At 36.0% G+C, this 18,508-nt stretch overlaps 1 protein-coding gene across 1 annotated transcript in view; it reads left to right on the forward strand.

Moving 5' to 3' along the window:
• The window catches only part of CSMD3 (CUB and Sushi multiple domains 3), a 604,389-nt gene that overhangs the window by 74,925 nt on the left and 510,956 nt on the right, over nt 1-18,508 (forward strand). Inside the window, exon 2 of the mRNA XM_008929222.3 lies at nt 589-811. Within this exon, the coding sequence (XP_008927470.2) occupies nt 589-811 (223 nt within the window). The remainder of the gene's footprint in view (nt 1-588; nt 812-18,508) is intronic.

An 18,508-nucleotide genomic window follows, 5' to 3' on the forward strand; every position in this document is an offset into this window, starting at 1 on the left:
ACCCACTTAGGGTCAGTCAAAACACATTCATCTTAATACATGACTTAGTATCATGATGGTGGTATTTCAGATTAAGTCTTTAAGTAGACAGCTTTCATGACCCAGAATTATTGACTGGGAAAAGCTTGTTCATAATAAGTAGCCTTTTAGCCTCTTACAGTCCCAAAATATGTGGAGGAGGAGCACGAGATTAATAGGTTTAATCTGTATCAGACCTGTACCAAAAGAGATTTGTTTGCTTTGCTCTGACTGCTTCTCTTCCTTTTGTCAAAAAAGGGAATTGATGTGGATACTTTGCCTCATAGACAAATTTAGTCATAGATGTTGTTATATATATTTATTTGCAAAGATGCTACCATATGCCTTTACATAAACAGTATGGAAAACACATTTGTTAGGTGGGTGGGGTTGTTTTGCATTAAGTGGCCAGCATTTGTATTAAAACATTGGCTTTTTCTTTCTAAATGCCGTACTTGCTAAGAAATATTTTGATATTTTTTCAGAAATCATGAATTCTAGTGATGTATTCTTATGAAGATTGATATAAAAATGGATTGCTGACTTTTGTTTCCTTGGTATCTTTTTTAGGATTTATTTATACCTGTGGTGGAACTTTAAAAGGACTTAATGGCACTATAGAAAGCCCTGGCTTCCCATATGGATATCCAAATGGTGCAAACTGTACATGGGTTATAATAGCAGAAGAAAGAAACAGAATACAAATCGTCTTTCAGTCTTTTGCTCTAGAAGAAGAATATGATTATTTGTCATTATATGATGGGCATCCTCATCCTGCAAACTTTAGGACAAGGTAATGAATAAATATTAATAAAATCTAATTTGTACTAATATCTTAAAAATATATGAGAATATAGTTAAAGCTAATATTTTTAAATTATTTCTTTCATATTTAGTCTTTAAGGTGAACTTTAATTAATTGTAAGTGCCAAAATCTAGATCATGTGCTTTAATTTTAGTTAAAGTAAGTGCTGAAATTAATCTAGCCCTCATAAAAGTTGTCTCAACAAAATGTAATTAATTAAGAAGCATATGAGCATGGATAAATGAATGTAAAGTGAGTATGGGATTGTAGAGGTCTCAGTTTGCGTGATCTAGTAGCAGTGGAACTTTTGTATTCTCTTCAACAGGAGGCTTTTGATCAAGATCAAGAAAATATAACATGTTTGAGATGGACTAGATAATTATTTTCTTGTATATGAGCATCTTCTAACAAAAAGGGATTACAACAGTGAAAAAATCAGTTTGAAATATCAAGAGTGTGGTGGGTCACAGAACATTTATCTGAGTCTATTTCAGAGTCATGGCCCAGATTTTCAGTTCTGGAAGGTTGCAGCTTGAGGAATACATAACATTTCAGCAATTGCAACAGATATATTAGTCACACACTTGCTAGTTATTTTTATTATTATCTATCTTGGCTTCTGTAAGTTGTCATCTGCCTAGACTTCTGTAAGGCCTTTGGCATGGCCCCACACAACAGCCTTGTTGTTAAATAGTAGAGACGTATTTGATGGATGGACTATTTGATGGATAGTGCAGTGGCTGCACAACCACATCCAAAGAGTTGCAGTCAAGAGCTTAAAGTACAGAGATCAGCAACAAATGGTGTCCTTCAGGGAGTCTGTATCGGGACCAAGACTATTCAGTATCTTTGTTAATGATGTAGACAGTGAGATTGAGTGCACCCTCAGCAAGTTTGCAGATGACATCAAGTTGAGTGGTGCAGTTGATTTGCTTGAGGGAGGGGATGCCATCCAGAAGGACATTGATAGACTGGAGGAGTGGGCCCAGGAGAACCTCATGAAGTTCAACGAGGCCAAGTGTAACATCCTGCACCTGGGTCTGGTCAATTCTCAGTGTCAATACAGACTGGGAGATGAATGGATTGAGAGAAGTCTTGAAGAGAAGGACTTGGGGAGATAGATAGATAGATAGATAGATAGATAGATAGATAGATAGATTGATGGATGGACGAAAAATTGGACACGAACCAGCAATGTCCAGTTACAGCTCAAAAAGCCAACTATATCTCAGGCTGCATCAAAAGAAGCATGAGCAGTAAGCTGAGGGAGCTGATTCTTCCTCTCTGGTTTGCTTTTGTGAGACCCCACCTGGAGAACTGTGTTCAACTCCAAGGCTCCCAGCACAAGAAAAGCATCGACCTATTGGAGCAGGTCCAAATAAGTCCACCAAAATGATCAGAGGGCTGGAGCACCTCTCCTATGAAGAAAGGCTGAGAGAGCTGGGGTTGTTCAGCCTTGAGAACAGAAGGCTCCAGGGAGACCATATTGTGACCTTTCAATACTTAAAGGGGACTTACGAGAAAGATGGATAGAGACTTTTTACCAGGACCTCTAGTGACAGGACAAGGGGCGATGGTTTTAAACTTAAAAGAGGGTAGATGAGGACTTGAGCACCTCCTCGACAAAGACAGGCTGAGAAAGTTGGGTCTGTTCAGCCTGGAGAAGAGAAGGTTGTGTAGAGATCTCACAGCAATCTTCCAGTATTTGAAAAGGGCCTACAGGGAAGCCAGAAAAGAACTCTTCATCAAGAACTGTAGTGGTAGGACAAGGATTAATGGGTACAAACTGAAAGAGGGGAAATTTAGGTTAGATATTAGGAAGGAAAGTTTTACTGTGAGGGTGGTGAAATACTGGAACAGGTTGTCCAAGGAGCTTGTGGATGCCCCAGCCCTGGCAGTGTTCAAAGCTAGGTTGGATAAGGCCTTGAGCAACCTGGTTTACTGGGAGGTGTTCCTGCCCATGGCAGGAGATTTGGGACTAGATGGTCTTTAAGGTCCCTTCCAACCCCTTAACATTCTATGATTTTATGATTAAGATTAGATATGAGGAAGAAATTCTTTACAAAGAGGGTAGTAAGATACTGGAACAAGTTCCCAAGAAATCCTTGGCTTTGAGTAACCTGATTTAGGGAAAGATGTCCCTGCCCACGACAGTGGGAGTTGGAACTAGATCATCTTCCGAACCAAAACATTCCATGATTTTATTCTGTGATCCTGTGAGGAAGAATGTAATATCTGTTCCTAATCAGGGAACATCCAGTTTCGTTTTGCTTTGCATAATGCTGCTCAAATAAAGGGATTTGTGTTCATAAGGTTGTATGGTAAATGTTGATTCACTGGTAATGATTATTTTTTTTTTAACTCCTGCATAACAATCCAGCATCTGTTCACTAGAAGGAAAATGTAACTTGGTACTAGAAGGAAACTAGAACAGTAAAATTCTTCATCTCAAATCTGTGCAGGATGTGAATTCTGTTTGTCAAATGGTTAACAGCCAGCAGATATAGAGAAATGCATCTCTAATGAATGCATTATACAAGTACAAATACAAGTATAAACTTTCTCTTTGTACTTGTATTTCCTGTTTCATGAATGTTTGTGTGCAATTGTGATATCAGCTGCAAGAAAGAGGGAACCCATAGATAAAAGATTTGAGAGTTGTCTTTTACAACAACAAGAAAAAACAAGATCATGTAGTTTTCCTCCTTTCTGCCCTCTCCTCAAAAGATAAAATTGAGATTTTCTCAAATGTAGGAGACCAAAAAGGCCCTCACTGGCTGTCAAGGCTTCTATTGGTGAATCCACTCTAAATTGTAATCTCAAGGAGTATGTAAACAATGTTCTGGACAAATGCAGAAGAATTAAACAATTGCTACAATTAGGAACCAATGGTCTTTACTGAGTTACAATTTTAATGAGCATCAGGAAAAAGGGGTTAAGGAAGTTAGGAGGATGGAAGGAAGAGGAATATAATATCTTGGAAAAGAAGAATTGTTTTTCTTTATGTCTTGTTCAAGCTGCTCAAAAGGTTTATATGTATTTGTATGCACATGTTAATTCAAACATATACATGTATATGTATCTGGACATATAGATACATAGATACCTATATGCATTTATAGATATATGTGTGCAGGATTCTTTTTAAGTTAAACTAATCCTTCAATGCTGGAGCTTTGGGATTTTTATATTTTTTTAAAGGTCAGTATCTTGAGGAGAAAGTCAAGGAAACCTGTCATGCTTAAAAGTTTTGGTGTGGTGTATCTAGGATGCCATTACATTCTGGTGAAGAAGTATAAGCAGTTCTGTGGAAGAGTAGAATAAGTCAGTACTTTAAAAGGAAAAGACGATTGAGCCTCAATATAGGTCTTGAAATAGACTCCTTTTGCAAGATTTACAAGATCTTACCAGAGTGTAGGTACAGTAGAAGAATAGGACACATTTGTATGAGTGGAGAATTGGGTTTTAAATTAAGAAAGCGTGATAGTGAAATTATGCAAGCTTTACCAAATCTTTCATGATTTAAAAACATTTATTTTCTCAGATTGCTATAGCAAGTAGTGTGGCGGTTTCCTAGAGTTTTCTTTTGCAAAAGATTTTTATTTAAACAAGTGAAACTTGAACTGAGGTACAGTTGCTTGTGAAAACTATTGTTCTAGCATGACAGTGGATTTTGTCATTTTACTTAGTGACATTGATGAAGGTGTAATCAGAATGCACTTGTTGCCTTCCCTTTAATTTTGTAACAGGCAAAAATATTTTCAGGGGACTACCTAAAAAATTTTGTCAGGTAGACAAGGAAACTATTTCTTTTTTTTTTCTTCAATAAATTTCTGTCTAAATTAAAATGATTTTGCAGTTTGACTATTTGTGAAGCTCATGTCCTCTGATTCCATCCTTGTCCATTTTTGTACTTCTTTGTTTAATTGGTCTCCTCAGAATTGAATCTTGTTGAAATTGCAGTCATTGACTGTTTTCAGTGAATGCTTAACAGCCTGAACTGATTTAGATGGCACTTAAATGGCAGCTAAAGAATAACAAATGGAAGAGAAGCATGTCAGATGTGGCCATTACGGAAAGTGTACAGTCAATATTATACTTGTATCTTTGTGTTACTGTATATGCTTGATTTAGTATATTTCATATGATAATCTTTGCCTCACACTATAAATAAACTATAAAATAATTTAAAGCTGTGAATGACATGAAAAAAATTTATGTCTTTCCATAAATTATATTTGTAAGTACCTACAAAAAATATGTTTGCAGAAAGACAGTGTTAATTCATGTATTTGAACCAAGCTTTCAGCAAAATTTCATACTTGGAAGTCTTTCTGGGTCATGTCATAGACACTATTTTTAGGGTTTTCTTGTTGCCTTCCTTATGCATATTTGTGATTTTTGTGTACCCTTTCTTTCACATTTATACAGCTAGCACCCCTCAAAACAAACAAAAAACTCAAAGCAAACAAAAAACCCCCACCAAAACCCCCAAACCAAACAACAAAAAAAACCAACAAACAAACAAACAAACAAAAAAAAAAAAAAAAACAAAAAACCTCCCACCCAACCAACCAAAACAAAACAAAAAACCCCAACCAACCAACCAAAAAAACCCTTGGGTTTGATTTTCTATAATTACTTTTAAATTGCAACTTTGGATAGACCTTATTTTGGCAAATAGCTAATACTTGGAACTACTATTCTGAGTGCAAGTGTTGCATTTCCAGATAAAATCCTGTTCCATTTTTTCAAAATTTTTGTCTTTCACATTATTTTTGTGTGGTACTAGATGAATCATTTCAGTCAAGAAGATAATATGTTTTCAGTTTTCTGGGTGCCCAGCTTGAGAAACAAGAGTTTTGTTTGCACTAGTGATAAGAAATCCCATGCCTTAATGAAATTAGCAGAAGGTATGTTCGAACTGATAAAATATCACATAAATCAACTGCTTTTCAAAAGCCAGTTGGAGTCATCTGATGATACCTCTTCCACGTCAGTAAATTTTTAGTGTAATTTGTAAAAAATTTACTGTGATAACCACTGCCTTTTCTTAGGGAGTGGCATGGAAATAACTGCTCCATGGAGGGCATAGGTCAGGAGTTAAGGAGACCCCACTCAGGCTGTGCTCTCACTTTTCTTTAGCTACACATGGTTAATTTTCTCTTAGGAACTTTGAATGGAAGAAAGCTTTAAACATCCTCAATGTTTAAAAGGGGAGTTAATAATCATAGTTTCTAATCTCTTGTATTTAAGCAAGATAAATCATCCTTTCATCTATGCTCCCCGCTGAGGCCACCAAGAATCAAACGCACAGGTTACCTGATCGGTGCTGCTGAGCTGCACAGGAGAAATTAAGTGAAATTACAGGAGACATCCACTGCCTTCTCTCTGTTGATGAATTGTTCTCCTGAAATATCTGACTCCCTAATTATACCTACATTTTTAACCTTTACTCTTCTTGAAGTGAAAAAACGTTTTCAATAGATTAATAAGTAGATCTTTAAAATTTCAAGATGCTCCTAGTGTTACATTGTATTGTATCCTCACTCTAGTACTTCCAAAGGTTTGAATTTGGTACTAAATGAACAGACTCAGACTGACTATAAAATTAATTTATTTGATCCAACTAAAGAAGAGAAGGGAGGGGAGGGGAGGAGGGGAGGGGAGGGGAGGGGAGGGGGAGGGGAGGGGAGGGGAGGGGAGGGAGGGAGGGGAGGGGAGGGGAGGGGAGGGGGGGGAGGGGAGGGAGGGGAGGGGGGGAGGGGAGGGGAGGGGAGGGGAAGGGAGGGGAGGGGAGGAAAAAAAGGAGTGTTAAATACCTAGAATTAAAAGCGAATCCTTAGTATTAACTATTGTTACAGTTGTAGGTAGGTGAGTTGGTTCTGGGGCGAGGCTACGCTAACTGTAAAGGGCATGGAAAAACATCAGACATGCCAGAACAAGAAGCCAACCTGGCTTCTCTGACCGTTCTGTAAGAGCTGGACCTTCTTGAGTGGTCCAGAGGACCACAGGAGCAGAATGAGTGCTTTCCCTGGCTGGTAAGGGAACACTCATGTAGATGGGTTGAGCACCCTGCTGTCACCCCATTAGTGCTTGCTCCTGGCCTGATAATATTGTCAGGTACCTGTCTCTCCATCATAAATGTGCCAGGTATTACTGGAACATAATCAAACATTGTGTTTTGGCTCAAAACCAGTCACAAATGTAAGGTACATTTTCTCAGAATAATTTTCATTTGTTGATTTGAGAGTGTTGAAATCATAGAATTATCCATCCTTTTCTCTACATCTAAAATTTTTTTGAAAAACATTCAGGTCATTTAATAACTTAAAACAAAAAAACCCAAATCAACAACGAAATCCAAAGTAAAACTACCATTTTACTAATTTTATGTTCTGCCTTTAAAAAGAAATAGCATGAAGTAAAATACTAGCAATTCTCAATTTTAAAAGGGGAAAAACATATTTCAGGGAGACTAGATTTCGCCTCTAAAACTTCCTATTTTTAAGGTGAAAGAATTGTAATTTACATCTCACATTGCTAAATTGTCATAATTATCTTACAGAAATGTTACAATGAAAGAAGGCTAGTAAAAGAATGAGTATTGGCACTAGCAGAAACTTCCAGTGCCCTCATTTTTAATACCTCTGCTTGCTTTTGCATTTCTTATTCTAACTATGCTGCCTATGTGTTTCTCCTTTTAACAGATATGAGTCTGTGTCAAACAGGCAGCTATTAGGTTATTCTGCTAGGTTATTAGTGCAGCCTTCAGCTTGTTATGTCAACTAATGCCACCCTGGTAGCTACAGTAATCTTTTTTTTTTTTTACTCATATACCTTCTGTCTCCTGGTCCTTTGAACTTTATCCATATGTCTTTGTGAATATTTATATGTCTGTTACGTCCTTTACTATTTCCCAGAAAAATCTTAGCTTAAGTTTTTTGGGAAACTATTATGCTATTATTTCTTTTTATATATTTGCTATATATTATCCTTGGAGCAAGTGTTCCAATCTTTCTCATATTAGTTCTCATCAAAACCAGAGGGCAAAAAAAAGCCCCACATTTTTTTCTTGCTTTTTTCTCCCTCTTCCCCCACTTCTGCTATGTCAGTGTGCGGCGGTTTTACCACCAGCCAGAAATTAAACTCCAAATAAGCCACTCCCTTTCCCGCACTTCTTCTGGTAAGGGAGGGACAAAAGCAGAGACTGGGTTGAGATAACAATTTCCTGAAAGCACTTAGGAAGAGACTTTCCCATTATCAGCCTTCCATAGCATATCTTTCTTTGAATTGGATGGCCAGTTTGGCTACTTTGAATTAGCTGATGGATATAGGACTAGGTTGTTTAATAACTAATTTTCTTACTAATGCAAGAAAAAACTCTTTTACAGTCTCTGAGATTTATTATCTATCTCCTTTGGAAAAGTGGATAACTAGCTTTAACTGGTAACTGATTCCATATGAAGAGTGCACATACCAGTTTTATAGAGTGGTGGTCTCTGAGAACCAAAAATGTTACTTATTCATTTTTTTTGAGGGTTGCTAAATTGCTTTATGGGATTTGAAACAGCCTAGGAAGGAAAGATTTTTATTGTGGAGGCCACTTATATATGACAAACTTATATGACATTGTAACACAGCATGCTAGCACAGTTTGTGGCCATTAGTCTTCCACCTGTGTTTCAGTTATAAAAAGGAAAAGAATGATAGTTCACAATAATAGTCTTGTCCCAGAAAATTATAGTCTGTGGGAAAGGCTTGTGCTGTTACAGGGTTGTCTAACTTCTAGACCTGTTTACATGATAGAAAGGTAACTCTTAAACCAGTTGTTAAATTCACCTTGTATTGTTGCAGTTGAGAGTATCAGTAAACATTCCTCATAAAGTTGATAACTGAATCAGAATGTATCTGGAACAACCATATATTGTTCCTAAACTGAACCCTGAACATGTAGTTCCTATAGACTATTTCTGTTGTTTTTGAAGAAAGGCATCGTCCTTCTATTTTAACTGGTATGTCTGCAGAAAGCCAGAAAAAGATGAGTTTTTGTGCAAATATTTATATGTCTGTGTGGGTATTTACATATACACTAGTTAGAATAAAGTAATGATCAGGCATAAGGCTTGAGCTAGAGAACTTTTCTCTCTGTCTCTCTAATATTTGTCTTAAATTGTAACTGTGATCACTTGTTACTGACTCCTATAGATTCATTGCACAGCTGGAAGTGAATATTTTATCATCCAAATTATTTACCTAAGAACAAGTTAATGTAAAAAATATATTGGAATTCCCTGAATATATTGATATGGATGAGTGACTTATTCTGCCAACCACCCCCCACCCAAAAAAAAAAAAAAAAAAAAAAAAAAAAAAGGCAAAAAACCCTTCCAGAGTTTCTTTCTAAGTGTTGGTAGCATCAAAAAAATCTCCAAATTTGCCATCGGTTCATCTGCAGTCAGTGAAAGTCTTTGGGATCTAAATATAGTAACACAGATATTTATGCAAAAGTGTCTTTTTTATTAGGATTTACAAATTCAGTCACGAGTTTATACAGGTTTCTTGTATGGTCCAATATGTTTTGATTTTTGCATTGTGAAACACATATACTAGACATCTACTCTTCAAGGTGTATGGGAAACTTAGCTTCTATACATCTATAACATCTGTTCCAAAGGCTGAAGTAATTTTGCTAATTAAATGCTGCTGCCCTATAGTATGAAACAAATTGTGTGAAGAGACAAATGTGTATTTTGTCCAGTTTTAAACAATATTAGAACTTCCTTTAAGATGAAATAGATTCACTTTTCTTGCTGACAGTTTAAAGTCACTTTCTATATATGCCCCATACTAAAACTATATAAGTAGACTAAGTTTTAACTGAGATTTTCTAATACTATGAAAAAGGAATCTCGTTTTGGACAAATGCTGTTTATTCTTAACTGTGGTCTGAAAGAAACCAATAAAGACTTTTAGTGCTAAAGCCTGCAGATCAACATTTCTCTAACACTCTTTTACAAGGTCATTTAAATTATTGATGAGAAAGCTTCTCTAGAGTAACCAGTACCTATCTACAATGAATAGAGCTCATATTTTTGGGTGGAATGTTGCCGTGCTGCTGAAATGAACAGGGCCTAGTGTAATGATCTAACTAATAAATGCTAAATACAAAACTGAGGAAGGTTGTAGAGAGAGAGTATATATATATAAAATCTTTATTACACCAGTTTAAAAAAAAAGAGAGAGAGTAACTTTAGTAACTAAAAAGTGAGATATAAGAGGAATTATAAGAGATGGATGCTGTAAAGGGCATAGTAGACCCATGTAAACTCCCAAATGAAACTGTACATACACAAAAATGGCAAAATCTGAGTGCTGATAACAGCTGAACTTTTAGTACTTTTAGGCTACTTTTGTAGTGTCAGTTTTCATATACTGAAGTGTTTGAGTTGTCATTTATAAAGTAGCTGTTGATAAGTTGCAAAAAGATTTCTACTATTTGAAGGAAACAGTAAATATTAAAGGACACTATTTTCAAACTGACAAAATTATCTACCATGGTAAAATCTGCAATTAAGTCAAAGTATTGTTTGGGGTTTTATTTTTCTAATTTGAAGCTAAGTAAATTCTTGGGTTCCTGCCTTCATTATGTACTGTGGTGCTTGATAATCCAAGTCTATAAATATAACCTGGATGAAAAAGTCACAGTGACATGCAAATCAGGTTAATCACCTTTCATAGCAATCTGATATTGAAAATTGCAAAAATATTCTTTGCCTAGTCCAAGTGCCATTGTAAACTTGTTAACCCAGACCATGGGAAAATGAATCATGGCAGTAATAATCTCTATTAATTATTTTCCTTTCCTCTGTGATTTCAAGTGAATACAGGAAGTGAAAATATATTTAAATATAGAATTGAAAAAAATACTTAAAATATAAAAACATCACAAAATCCTCCATATTTAAAAAAAAAAAAAAAAAAAAAATCAAGTAAACCTCTTGGCTGGCCAAAATACAAAACTCAGATAGGAAAAAAATATTATACACTCTGTAAATGAGTTAAAGTTGCTTTTTTTTTTTCCAAATTAAAGACTATAGAAAGTATTATAAGCATGTTTCCACATATCAATAATATAGACAAGTCTCATTCTCAGTGTCTGTATAATAAATTCCATAAGATATTATAAGCTTACAGTTAGGGCAAAAAATTAGAATGAAGATGTCTCTCTCTTCGGAAGTTAAAGTGAAAAACAATGGATTTGACTAGTGTTTCACCTGAAAAATAAGTACTGGATGTATTTGTACCTTCCTCTTTTCATAATATTGCTTTCACTATTTATCTATTTTCTACAATTTATCTCTTATTCCATTCCATTCCACACTCCTCAGTGAAATTGTTTTATCCATCTCTGTTCTACTTTTCTAAGACCACCATGGTTAATCATAATCTCATAATTTTCTTTTTTTGACTTAAGCATTTCCTATTTGCAGTTCTATCTCTTTTGAAGATTAATTTTTTTTTAGGATTTCACTAAATTACCAAATTTACAAAATCACAAAAATTCCTTAACAACAAATACTCTAGACAAGTTTCTATTTCTGGCCTAACACATATAATTAGCAATATGACCTGTGTTTAATCTTTCTGTACCTACGATTTTCTTGATGATTGTCTAGGGAAATTAAGCCTGGGCTTTTTTCTTTTTTTCCCCCAGAGTATTATGGGGCATTGTTTGCTTTTTAGAACCACACAAGGTTATTGATCAACAATACTGTAATACCAGGTTTCATTATTATGCTAATGCGATCCAGATTTACATGGCAGTGGTTCTTAATAGTGATTTATGTGATGCAGCTGTTGGAAATTTTTTAACTGATAGTAAGCCATGAAGAAGTCATATAAAAAACAGGAGTTACTTTTTTCTTTTTTTTAAATAATAATTATAACCTTCATGACACAAATGTATTTATTCTGTTTGTTTCTTTGTTTTTAATAAAAATATGTTTGCTTAAACAAAGTGTTTTTTCCAGATTGGTGTTTAAAGTAATGGTCAGTTATTCTTGCTCAATAGTTCAAAGGTAACATTTCAAGAAAGGTACAGAGGACCAATTTTGAATGTCCTAAAAAATCCTATTCTCTGTATGCTATCATAAATGGATTGTGTACAAAAATAGTTTTGAATTGATTTCACATTTTGGATTATATGACTCAATGGTTTGAAAAAGTTATATTTAAAATTTTTATAAAACACAAATCCCAATAATACAAGGACAGTGAAAATGTCTGAAACTTCCTGCGTAGGCTTTTTTTTTTACTGTTTTTATCAGTTACAGTAGTAAAAAGTAAGAACTGTAACTCCTTATGTTGGTATGAAATGTGGGTGGCTTACTCATTCTCGTTTTTCTGTGAGATATCCTGTTTGCATGAATGATTATTTCCCTTAAAAGTCTTGTTCACTCCACTGTCTGATTCTGTTAATGTCAGTCAAAATGGCTCTGATATGGAATCCATATAACACAGACTAACCTATTCTTTGATGACTGCAAAGTAGATCAGCTAAGTGGACTCTTATTTCTATTATAAACATACCCCCATTTATTACAAGGTACATACTAGTTGCACATTATTTACAGATGAGCATTTTATAAGCACATAGCTATTATCCAAACCTAAATACAGAGACAAACACTAGCTGCATTTTCTTACCTGATTTCAGCAAAAGTAACGGAATTTTTGAAAATTTCTTTCATGAAATGATTGTGGTACATCTTTGTTAATTTTGGCAATATTTCCTCTTGGTTGGATCAGTTACTGGAAGATTATAAAAAGTGGAGGTTAGAATAAGGCACCGGATACTCTTCTGTTATATTATACTGGATTAAAAATGTTTCATGTAATAAAAATTACTCTTATAATTGGTATTTTTTAATTTTCATTTCATATCGTAGGAGATGTTTGAAGAGAGCAGTCAATTAATGTAAAAAATTACACTTAATTATCGAAATTTTTTTAGGAAATCAGAAACTTAATTATACTCTGGAGAGTTTTTTCATTCCTTGAAAGTCTTCTTCTGGTTTTGTGGGGATAGAAATGGGAAAGACTACACATGCATTCTGTAGGAGAAGGAGAAAAATTGAAAAGGAATATAATCTACATTTTCCAAGTCCAAATTTTTAATTCAGATTTCTCTGCCTTGGAAGTAGGACTTTATCTTCTATTTTAAACTCAGGTATGATTTCCTTAAAAAATGCTTTTCATTTTCCTGCTAGATGTTTTGCTATGGTATCTTACATGTTATAAACAGTATTTAATTAATTACTTACCTGCTATGAGGCTGAAAATCATATGTTTATGTAATTTACGCTTACATAGTGTATGTTTTGAGCTTATTTAACAGATGCATTAATTTAGAGCCCTTTGTTTTTCTGGATTTGTAAAGATTGTTATAGGGTCTCATTTATGGTTTGATGGGATAAATAGCACCTCAAGTGTCACAACTTTTTTCCCAGATCTACCTTTTTCAGAATTTCAGATCTGTAAATGTAAAATGTTTTCCTTTATAACCTATCTTTCTTCTCCTCCACTTTGTGTTTAATTTGGTTGTCTGTTTTGTTGCTTCTTTACCCTTCCCACCCCCAAGGGCATTTCAGAATGGATATGGGAAATTGAGAGCTTAATTTCTCCCTCCAGTGGTCAAAAATAATATCTTTATTCATACTTCTTTCTCTACTGCATGGGTTTCAGGCTCTGCCTTGAAGCACCATGTGCTCCAGACTCTAAGTAGAAACATGGTCATACCCCATGTTGGAGGAGAGACATCTTACTCTAGCATCCTCTGGACTTCCTCTCTTACTCTTTTCTGCATACTCTGCCTATATTTTCTTATTTTCTCCTTTAAAGTGAACAAGGGGCCTCTGAGAAAAGTAGGTTCTTTTTGACTCAGAGTGAAAGTTTTCTGGAATAAAAGGGATGAAATAAAGTCCATGGTAGCCTTTTCATTTGATTTTGTTTATTGTTGTTTTTTTGTTGTTGTTTGTTTGTTTTGTGTTATTTGTTGGTTGGTTTTGTGTTTTTTGTTTTTTTAGCTATTGCAGTCAGTTTTCCAGCTAGGTAGGTTTTATTCTATATGTTGCAGTTACTCAATATTATAATACTGACTTTTTCATATTAAATGCATAGATTCTGAAATGTATGCAGATAGTTTTTCCTCCTTCACGTGTCTTTCTACTACAACTTTATCTCTGTACCAGAACAGAAATAACATGTGTGGTGATAATGTCATAAACCTTTTGCTCATGGATGAATTCCAAAACTCTACAGAATATTTAGTATAAGTTGAGGCTGTTCTGGAAGTTCCTGGCACTTACAACAGTGATAAGCAAAATATGGCATCTCTCCTTTCCATATTGCGCTATTTTCACACATTAAGGCAAAGTTACAAAAGATAGTCCAACTCATCTAAAAGCTTGTTGTCACTCACAGAAGCAAATCCGTCTCCCATGTTCCTCTGAATTTGGCAGTGTTATCCTTCACTTTTTTTCCATTGGCTCTGGCACTCCTCAGGCATATAATTTTGTGGATATGCTTTCCTTTGATGACTGAATTTTGAAGCATTAGCTCTTCATCGGAGTGGTTAAATGAATTCACATCAAGAGAAGTGTGCAAATCACTAGAACTGGTGTGAAGTCAGTGTCAGAACTCTGGGAAAACTGGAAGGAGCAGGTTCCTCTCCTTTGATGTTTTGAAAGCTCCAAGATCTGCTAAAATGTACTGTACATTTTTACCCAGATTTAAGAAGATGAGGACAATAAACTATATTGTCACAATGTTCTAGCTACTAGAGGCTAAAAATACGTTCTCTTTGTTTCTTTTTTTTTTCATTCTAGTTACTTTAAGGACCTAGGATGCTTTCAAGTACTCTCCAAGTTATTATTTTGATATGTTTTGTTCTGACCAGTTTTTCTCCACAAGAAGCAGGCAAATCCACACCCTAGAGATTTTTAAAGACTATTTGTATGGTAGTGGGATGTCTAGTTCTTCTTATCATTTGAAGTTCTTCTTGATATTTTTATATATTAAAATAAATTGACTGCTATAGGAAAGATAATAATTTATAAAGTCTATTTAATTTCTGATGCTAAAAAAAAGTGAACAGTTGTATAAGAAAAGTTTCACGCTAATAATGGATGATGGCAGTTTTTAGAAACTTGTTTTATAAAGAATATAATGATGATACCAGAACCTGATGAGTACTTTATTGTTTAGTTCAAAACAGTTGTTCAATTTAAAATGTTCAACCTTGACCTATGATCATTATTTTATAAAATAATAGATTGCATGAGCAGTTTTGCATTTTGACAGGGAAAAATTGTCATTTGACAAAAATAAATTAGTTCATAAATCATATGTCAATTTGTTAATGAATTGTTGAATAAAGGATAACGTATTTTTATTACAATTTTCAGTGAGAGTAAAACTTGAACCCAGTCAACCACTTCTGCTCAATCTAGTTTCTTTTGTTTTATAGACTATAAAGACAAAATCTGTTTACTTATTTTAAACTGATTGAATATACATGTAAAAATTGTAGGAGTTACTCCTATTCATATTTTAATTGGCATTCTTTTAAGGAAACCTTTACATTTCTTACTTTCTTCCTGATTCAGTGGGTGACTGCTTCCTTGAGAGTTGTGGTGGGGGTAAACAGTTTTCCCCCTGCAGTTATAAAATGGTAAAACCCCAGGGGGTGGTGACCCTTGAAGTTTTGAGGTTTTACCCAATGAGCGCTTCTGCAAAATATAAACATATCACAAGCAGAACGGAAGAGAAGGTAGTTGTAGTTGTGGTAGAAGAAGAAGCCATGTTCTGAAGCCACGAGCTGAAGGGGCAAGAGCCCCTCTGGGGGGCCACGGCCTCCCAGCCCCTGGCTGGGGTCATAGAAACTCAGAAACAGTGTTAAACTAGACTGAGGTCTGTGACTGAGAAGCTAAAGAAGTTTTCTCCACCGTGAGTGAGCAGAGACAGAGCAGCAGCAGAAGCAGCATCCAGAGATTGTGGCTAAGAGCCAAGAGATAACTGAAGAAGCAGCAACAAACATGCAGCCAAGGAAGACACGGAGTTGTCTGAGAGAACCGAGAGAGAGCCAGCAGCAGAGAGAGAGAACTAAGCTCAAACAGAGACAGAGTTGGGTAAGAAACTGAACCAAAAACCCCAAACTCCTTTTGTGACCTTTCCTAAGTGGAAAGGATGGACTCCTACTGAATGGAAGTCCTAAAACTGCAGCAGCACTGCAGAGAGGAGCTGAAAAGCTCAGAGAAGGAATGCGGAGAGGGTGACCTTGGCCCCCCCCGCAGCTTGAGACAGAGCACAGAGCTCTGCAAAGGGGACTTGAATCTCCTGAAGATACAGACCGTCACAAAGACCCCCGTGCTTCGTGGTATGACGTGGTGACGTGACCATTGTCTGGGTGAACACAGCCCATGGAAGAGAAGACCCTCGCTTGAAGACGAGTGGTCGAGGGGCTTGGATACCCCCTCGTGTGTATTGGCAGAGATCCAGCTACAGCTGCTGCATGAGAAGAGGATAGAGACCTGCTGCCTTAGAGACATTGCTGCTCTGAGAGTGGAAAGGGATCTTTTCCTTCTTCCCTCCTGGACTTTTATTTGGAGGGGAGAAGAGATTTGATCCATTGTAAATACTTATGTCATGGTAGAGATAGCTAAGATTGTATATAATGTATTGTAGTATTTATTTGTACAGTCATTGTAATATATATTCCCTTTCCTCCATTTGAGTCTCGTGTGGTGTCTGGAAAACCCATCTCACACTGGGTTGAGATGTGGGAGGGGGTTTGGACTAGGGAATTGGATTTTGGAGCTCTCAAACCATGACAGAAGGAAAATTACTAGGATGTTGCAGTTCAATCTTGCAATACTCTCAGCTGCAATTCAACATCTTTAATTACTTGTCAACATGTACACATGAATGCACTCAAGGACACACAAAAACTTAAACCCTAAAGAGATTCAAGCTTAATTGTCTATTATTCAGTAGAGAAGTGTTATCTCTTTCCAATACACTTCTGGGATTTAAAAAATGTTTGTTCTGAATTGGCATGTAAGAAAGAACATTAAAGGTTGTACTGAGTTGACCTTGGCTGTCTGCCAGATGCCCACCAACCACTCCATCACTCCCCTTCAAGAACAGGACAACAAGAGAAAATAAGATGGAAAAACTCCTGGGTCAAGATAAGTCCAGGAGATCACTTACCAAATAACTGTCTTGGTTTCAACTGGGATAGAATTAATTAGCTCTGTTCCAGCCTAAGCCAGGACATAATCACAGGCAAAAATGACTCAATTTTGGGAAAATTATTTTAATTAATTACCACTTAAAAAGAGAGCAGGATGGTGAGAAATAAAGACATGAACTAAAACATCTTCTCTCCATCCCTACCATTTTCTTCTCAGACTCAACTTCATTTATCTCTCTACCTTCCCCTTCCCTGAGCAGCACAGAGGAGATGGGGAATGTGGAGTTGTGGTTAGTGCCTACCTCTCTGCTGCTTCTTTTTGCTTACACTTTTCCCTAGTCCAGCCTGTCCTCCGTGGGCTTCAGTTCAGGCAATATCCATCTGATCTTGTGTGGCTAGAGAGGGCATAGATGCTCTAGCATAGTTCTCCATGGGATGCAGGGGAATCTCTGCTATGTTGCCTGGAGCACCTTGTCCTTCTCTGATGTTGGTGTTTACAGGTCTGTTTTTCACACTTTTTTCCTCAGTGCTTCTGCAGTATTTTACCCCTTCTTAAATATGTTTTCATAGTGACACCACCTATTTTGTTGATGGACTCAGGTGCATTCTGCAGCGGGTCCACTGGAGTTGGCTGGAACTGTCTCTGTCCAGCACAGGGCAACTCCTGGCCTCTCGTCACAGAGCCTTCACCACTACTGAAACCTTGACACCTGCACCCAATGCATGCATGAAATCTGCACATTACAGAGCTTCAGTTTAACTCACTGCCTACATATTAATTGATTTCTTGAATCACGAGATTTTCATATCCTTCCTAGATCTCTAGCTATTCCATCAGTGATATATTGCTTAACTCTGAATGTACTTATCAGTTACATGTTACATTTCTGAATACTTTTAAACTTCTGGATTAATTAAAGAACTAGTTCAGCGAGGTAATTGAACTTCACCTTGCCAGTTTTAATTTGACACTTTTCAATTTGATAATTTGTTGTGAGTGTGTATCAAGTGAATGACTTGGTTGCCATTATGAGTGATTGTGTGATGAAATCCACCAGAATTCTTTTGGAGCTTATTTGATCCTCATTTGAGTTAGCTACTATTGTTTCTGGACTTTTTAGCCTTGGACATTCTTGGAACTTGCTGTTAGGACATTGTCTGTTCTGCTCAAAGCTCAGAAAGGCATGGTTGCATGGGTAGGTGCATAGAATAAGGATGTGAGAAAAGGTCACAGCGTTGAAAATCTGATAAGAAATTAGTTTTACTCTGGCAGTTAATAAAGCAGTCAGAAATATATAATCATGGAAATATTGTTAATGTTATCCATCAGGTTAGATATAAGACTCTCACATCTTCAGAAACTTAAATTCATATTTAGGATGTAAATAGTGTTCTTTTACTCTAAGAAACATTCAGGTGTACTAATTTTT

Source organism: Manacus vitellinus, unplaced genomic scaffold (assembly GCF_001715985.3).
Source record: "Manacus vitellinus isolate BGI_N305 unplaced genomic scaffold, ASM171598v3 scaffold_1_pilon, whole genome shotgun sequence".
Taxonomy (NCBI): Eukaryota; Metazoa; Chordata; class Aves; order Passeriformes; family Pipridae; genus Manacus; species Manacus vitellinus.